We start from the raw sequence: 7,255 nt of genomic DNA on the forward strand, positions 1-7,255 counted from the left end.
CTCTCACAGCAGAATGTCAGACGGTCCATCTGTCTCTGATGGCCAGCTTGGGGAGGGAGCCAAGAAGGCGCTGGCGGCCCGGCCCGCACGAGGTGCTCTAAGGCCCTGAGTGGTCAAAGGCCTCCTCTAGTTGGGATGAGAGTGTGGAGGAGCAGATCCAGGGCTTGGGACAAGGGTCCGTCGCCGTTTTTCTGCCAGCCTCTTGGCATCAAAATGCTCCCTTTCTTTCCCGAACTTTTAAAGTTAAGGGAAGCATGTGTATAAAACTGTTTCTTGCTCCCTTTTCCAGTTACTCCTTCCCCACCCACCCTCACCCCAAAATGACAGTCTGAGCATGCCCTCTAAGGAACTGTTTACTTTTTGCTGATAGTTGGTTATCAACCTGTTAGGATCCATGCATCTGAAGATCTGTTCAGAGTGACTTGTTGCCCAGAAATGTTGTCACAAAGCATACAGCTGTCGTTCCTAGACAGACAGGAGAAACCTGTCTGTCTCATTCCCCAGCCCCTTGGGGTTTTGTTCTGGGTGGCTTTGTCTGTCCCCTGGCGACCCCCGCGTCACTAGAACTGAATGTATAACATGATGTTAATGGATGAGTGTGGATGTGCTTTGCATCTTCCTAAGACACCGGCACTAACTGCTTGGAGTCTCAGCACAACTAAGCAAGCAGGGCAGTGAGAGAGCCCTCCTTGATGGGCACCAGGACTGCAGGGTCAGGGATTTGCAGATTAGGGACGGCTTCCCGAAAGAGGAGGCCTCTCCGTGAGTCTGGGGTGTTCAGCTCAGCAGATGCAAAGTCTCAAACAGCAAGAAACGGCCTAGAAGGAAGGCAGAGTTCAGAGGGGGAGGAGAGGGCTGAAGGGGATCCCCACTGGGATCTCAAAACCAGTGACATGACATCATTCTAGTGTCCTGAGGTGTTGACAAGAGAGACACTGAATGGAGGTAGCTGGCTGTGCTTTGTGGCCCAAGATTCCAGGGAGAATCACAACTTTCTGTCGTCACAGATCCTCAGCCCTAGCCTCGCAAGCAAGGCTGTCACCTTCCTGGAAGCCAGTGAGAGTTGTGAAAGCAGAGACTGTCCATCTCCTCTATACAGGAGTCCCTACAAATTCTGCTTCCAGCTGCTCATGGAAGTCAGAAGAAGCTCATAGCACCTCTGGATTTTACCCGGACCCCTCGTATCCCTTGACTTACTCTCCTCATCTGCTCTTGTTTGACTGCCTTCATCCTGCCCTGGGCTGAGAGTGGTGGTGGTACTGATGAGCTCCTGCCAGAGGGGTCCTTAGCTTAAGTTGCTACCAGTGTCAGCTTTTTCGTTTTTATATTTAGCCTGTGTATTTTACTGTCTTAGCGGTTTCATAAGAGCTGTGTGCCCTTTCACCTACTGACAGGTTGTCAGTCTTTGCTGGGAGGCCAAATTAATACCTTACTTCGCCCTTTGTTTGGAGATGCTGGAATGCCTGACTTCACATTCAGAGCTGCTTGTTCCTCAAGCTGTTGCATTAACATTCTGACTCTGTTTTCTAAGGCCCATTTTCTTTTCCACTCAGACCTGGCGTGCTGACCACTGCAGCTAGTCCCCAGGTCGGCCCTCTGCCCCACATCATATGTAGAGTACACTGATACTGAAGTCTTAGCCGTTTTTTTTTCAACAGAAGATGAAAACTTCAGGTCTCCTGTGTGATTGTTGCCTCTTTTGAAATTAAAGTGTGTATGTGTAAGTACTAAAGTTGGTGTTGGATTTACATCTTTGCTTCTCCTGCAGGTCCTAACATGATGCTGGATACAGAGTGTGGGTACGCAGGAAAATTGTTGTTGAATGGATTAATGGATAACTTAAGAACTATTTTCTAACGTTTGAGAATTGAGGAAGAAAAGGATAATTGAATTCACAGCAGGGACAGTTGAGAGTGGTTGAAAAGCATTGACTGAAATATTTTAAAGGAAATGTAATCTCCCATCCCAGGGACTGGGGCATGTGACAAGGGGTTGGGATTGGCGGAAAGAAGGGGACACTGTGAAATGAGATTGCTCTCCCACGTTTCAGGAACAGTTTGGTGGTCCACGTGCTTCTAGGCTGGACCCTTCTCTGGCCCCTCAGTCATCCCTGGAGTTGGAGAGTCAGCCACCCCACCTTGCTGTGCTGCTCCAGTCCCCGAGGGCTTCTTGACTCAGGACTGCCCCCTCCTCTGAGAACCTGGGTGATTTCTTACACGGCCTGGGCCTCCTGCTTTTTGGTGTCTCCATAGCCCAGCCTGCAGCCAGAAAAGTTCCTTTAGAAACTTCTAGCCCTTGCACCCATGAGTTGGAGTCTGTTCAGCTAAGGCCTGACAACCCTCTTTGTCCCCTTGCCTTCTGCCTGTCTCTGCTTCCCAGAAGCCCCCTGCCCCAGCCCTTGGCAGCACAATGACTTTCTCCCTGTTGTCCTAGAAAGCTGCTTTCTCTGGACTAGCTTTTCTGTCAGCCTTATGTCATACACAGATAGTCTTGTAAGATAGGAGCGCCCCCACTGTTATCCACAAGCCACATCACCTGAAGGAAAGGCCACATCAACCGGGGTGGTGGGGCTGGGCTGACTCTAGGGTGGAGGGACAGACCTGGAGCTTGTGCCTCACCGTGATGCCCTTGCTTATCCCTGCGTTTGTAGCTCTGGAAAGCCAAAGAAGACCCTTGTTGGGTCCCCTGAGGCCCCCTGTGTGCATGCAGTCATAGCAGACCCATGTGGCCCTGAGTGAACAGATTGAGCCCCTCTCTAGATGGCTGAGAACCCACACTCTGGGTCAAAGTTCTGACAGTTGACACAGGGAAGGGGCTGAGGAAGCAAAGAAAATCTAGAGATCAAAGTTCAGGGTTCATCTGGGCTTTGGATAGCCAAGCCCAAAGAATACTATGATGTTGAAGATTCACAGCCCTTTTTTTCATCTGTTTGCTCACTCACCTATCTACCAAACAGCTACTGAGCCTCACCTGTGCAGGGCACTGCCAAGCATTATAGTGGTTATGATAGCAGATACTTCTCCTTGCCAGCCGTAGGGCAAGGATTTGTCATTAATTGCAGCAGGAAGCCGAACTAAATGTGTATAGGCGTACGTGGCATTCAGCAGCAAGTGATTCTTACCAGTGTATTTGACCGTTGAAGCAGTCAGGCTAGGTACATCTCAGGGAAGAGCTTCTGCCCTATGGGCACAGATGCTGTATCTTTTTCCTTCTAGCCAACTCACAGGCAAGAACATTTAGTTCTAGGTAAGAACATTTAGAATCTATTTCCTATAACCAAGAAGCAGCACCAATTACATACTACATACAAGAGACACACTTCTTTCTCTTAAAAATTTTAGCAACTCTATTGAGGTATAAGTGACATAAACTGTACATAGCTAAGTGTGGAATATGAAAACTTTCATGCAAATGAAAGGCTCATTTCTTACCAGGAAGGATAGCAAGTCTAGGCCCGATGCCAGGATCGCTCCCAGGTTTTTTCAGGTTGGGTCCTCAGACACTCCCCTTTCACAGCTCATCCGGCAGAAGGCTCACGATCTTAGACTCAGGATCTGAATTTTTTTTTAATATATTTTTTATTGATTTTTTTACAGAGAGGAAGGGAGAGTGATAGAGAGTTAGAAACATCAATGAGAGAGAAACATTGATCAGTTGCCTCCTGCACCCCCCCCCCCCCCCACCAGGGATGTGCCGGCAACCAAGGCACATGCCCCTGGCCAGAATCGAACCTGGGACCCTTCAGTCCACAGGCCGACGCTCTATCCACTGAGCCAAACCGGTTAGGGCAGGACCTGAATCTTAAATCCACACCTTTAGTCCTAACACTGATACCAGTTATTAACAGCCAGTAGAGCCCATCCAATGCACCAAGTGGAGGCATCAATGAGCTGGTCTGGAGCTGCTTTAGTCATGGCTGGGGAGCCAGGAGCTCAGTGTAGGAACACTGGGTTCCTCTGTGCATATCATCCCACCCCTTCTCATCCCACCCCTCCTAAGGAGGATTCAGGCCAAATCCTAAGTCCACTGCAGACCAGTTGACAGGTGAGTGGATAGGTTGGCAGGTGCCTGCCCCTGTGTTCATTTTTTGAGACCTATTACCTGTCCTGACCCTACACATAGTCGTCCTCCTCCCCCTCCCCCCATGTGACCAGTAGGAAGTGTTAGCCCATGTTTGCTTTTGGAAGGTCCAAGCCAGGCCCTGAGAATTGTCAAGAATTGTTAGTGGTGGATTGAAAGCTCAATTACTCCAGGGAGTTACACACTTGCCCAGAATAAGGACAGGTTGAACCAAGTGGCAGCTGTGGGAGCTGGAGACATGATCTGGGGACCTATCCCAACATGAGCATCAGTCACCTTGTCTCCTTGCCAGTCCAGATTTCTCTAAAAGCCTATATTGGGAGACCTGACATGGGTTGGGGGGACTATCACCCCAGAACTCACTGTGGATTCCTAGTGTAGCTCAGTTATATTATTCCCTAACCCTCACAAGAGACCTGTTGAGAAACAGCTACTGGGTCTTTATTTTTTCATCTCTGTTGCTACAAACGTAATGTGTGCTAGCTGGGAGTAGATCCCATCGCATTCAAGAGCAGCAGCAGCCACGACCTGGCCCCTGAAGCTCTGCCTCGCACCCTACCTAATACCAGAGGCCAGCACCCATCCCCGAGTCCCTCAGCTCTCTTCCCTGCCGCTCCATCCTGACTTTAGCAGCCATGTCTGGACGGGGATATCTGGGTACTGGCACCACTGAGGCTGTAGATGAGGAAGGCTGCCATAACCCAAGCATTCAAGCCTTAGTGTTTTGAAATTCTGGCCTCCTGCTAGCCTGGAGTTCCTCTAGATGTAGGAATTGGAGACCCCCAATTCTGCCCTGGGTTAGGGGCCACCACCCCATTCTCAGCCCATCCAAAGTGCCAGAGTGGAGAGCCAGCTATGTGGCTGAGCCATCCTTATCAATAGCAGCAGGGATTTTCTTGTCCAGCCTGGGGCTGCCCTCCTACTCATCTAAGGGGCCCGGAGGCTATGTGCACACATTGCCCAGCAGAGCAGAGAAGTAGACTTGTTTTCCCTCCTCACTTAGCCTGGAAGAGATGCTTTGTTCTTGGGAGCCACGCATTCCCACTGCTTCTCTGTGTTGCTGGGGAGACTGCAGACTCCATGGAGGGCAGGCCAGCAGCCTGGCGTCAGGCAAGCAAGAATGCCCTGGCAGGTGGCCTGCTTGGTTACTGCAGAGCGCCATCTCTCTGTTCTGGGAAACATTTTCCTGGGAACCACCAAGCTTCCTGTTTGGGCTTTTCTTCCTCGTTTTGGCTCCTTGTTAGGCTGGAGAAACCTCACATCTGAGTGTTCAGCCGCTTCCCCAAGCCTGCATACCTCTTTTTATGGTAACCATAGACAAAACTACATATTGGGTGCTGGGAAACTCAAGCCATGTAGCCTGTTACCTACCCCAATCCTTTTTTTCAAAAGACGAAAGTAAGGTACAATGAGGAGGGAAATCTTGTCTGAGATTGGATAACCAGTTAACAGTAGACTAGAAGCTAAACCCCAGCTTCTTGACATCCAGCTCAGAGCTCTTGGCTGTAATTAGGCCTAGTGTTAATGCAGCATCAGGGATCCCAGCTCTAAGTATCACCAGAAGGTCCAAGAAGTCATTGGCCCAGGGTGGGTGGGGACCTGAGCAGAGCTGAAGGAACAGGTTCACATGGTGCATTTCAGGCCCCCTGGCCTCGGTTCCTTGCCAGATGCCTTGACCCTTAGAGCCCCAGAGCCCGGTCAGAACCACTTCTGTGCCATCCTGCCAATGACCCAAACCCCACTGAAAGGGTTCCCTGCCCGTCCACAGCCCTGGGCTCGGCCCAGATTCTTCAAAGTGACCATGAGAGGCCTTGCCTTCTCTTGGATTAGAACATGGGCAGAGAACTTGCTCCCTGCTGCTCCCTTCCTCAAATTAGAAGCAAAAACAATGGGGCTAAAAGCTATGAAAAACCAGACGGGGAGGGAGCCCAGTCTCCATGTGAGGGGAGCCTCCTCCCTGCCTTGCTGCCCAGATCATTTCATTGCTGCCTCAACGGACTCACACCCACATAGTCATCTAAACGGAGCGCAGGAATACAGGATGTTCGGATTTCATTTTCCAAGAAAGTTTAAATTTAAAACATTTTTAATAGAAGTGAGTGATACATCCCTTTGCTCCTCTTACAGTGGAACCTGGTGTGTGAGGACGACTGGAAGGCCCCGCTCACGGTCTCCTTGTTTTTCGTGGGTGTGCTGATAGGCTCCTTCATTTCGGGGCAGCTCTCAGACAGGTAAGGTGGGTGTCTGTCTCCTGCAGTGGTAGGGGACCCCAGCACTGAGCAAGGAGTGTGTGTGTGCCTGGCCCATGACTTCAAGTGGCAGTGTTCTTTCAGCCCAGGCCTTGCATTTAAAAGAAAGGGAAGCCTGACCTATAGTATGGACACCACACAAGTAAAGAGAGCCACAACCTCCTCTCCCTAACTCTTGCCAAACAAAACAACCTGAGCTGAGTGTATCCATGCAGGATCAGCTGGATTTGACCAGGAAATATGCCATGATTTATTTCTGCACTAGCCTGGCTGTCCCCTCCCTAGGTGAGCATGACTCTTTCATGTTCCCAAGCATGGGAGAGGTAGACCACACACACACACACACACGCACACACACACACACACACACACACACACACTGTATTGTAGATCTTTAGGCGTACCATGGATGGCTGTTACCGTATTCCCAAAACCACCGCTCTCTCCACAAGGTAAGAGGAGATCTCAGTAGCCAGTAGGGACGTGATGGGCAGAACCTGTGTCCACAGGACTGATGCCCCTTAGCTAAGAAGCCTGTGGTTATGGCACTTACTTCACAACAGGCAGAAAATGTGCTATTTTCACCTGTAAGCAGATTATTTATGGAATTCCAAGGCTGTTAACTCAAGGTCCATTCATGACTTAGGGCAGTGATGGCGAACCTTTTGAGCTCGGTGTGTCAGCATTTTGAAAAACCCTAACTTAACTCTGGTGCCGTGTCACATATAGAAATTTTTTGATATTTGCAACCATAGCAAAACAAAGACTTATATTTTTGATATTTATTTTATATATTTAAATGCCATTTAACAAAGAAAAATCAACCAAAACAATGAGTTTGTATGTCAGAGGTATCATAGGTTCACCATCACTGACTTAGGGAGTTCATGTACTCTTGACATTATAGGCAAAATTTTAGAGATTGT

The 7,255-nt window shown here is 49.4% G+C and overlaps 1 protein-coding gene across 3 annotated transcripts in view; it reads left to right on the forward strand.

Annotated features, from left to right (window-relative positions):
• LOC102429735 (solute carrier family 22 member 5) overlaps positions 1-7,255 on the forward strand; it is an 85,960-nt gene that overhangs the window by 61,713 nt on the left and 16,992 nt on the right. For all 3 annotated transcript variants that reach the window (XM_023763784.1, XM_023763786.1, XM_006100148.3), the window contains exon 2: positions 6,208-6,311. In XM_023763784.1, coding sequence (XP_023619552.1) covers positions 6,208-6,311 — 104 coding nt within the window. The remainder of the gene's footprint in view (positions 1-6,207; positions 6,312-7,255) is intronic.

The sequence above is a fragment of the Myotis lucifugus genome, unplaced genomic scaffold (assembly GCF_000147115.1).
Source record: "Myotis lucifugus unplaced genomic scaffold, Myoluc2.0 scaffold_300, whole genome shotgun sequence".
Lineage (NCBI taxonomy): Eukaryota > Metazoa > Chordata > Mammalia > Chiroptera > Vespertilionidae > Myotis > Myotis lucifugus.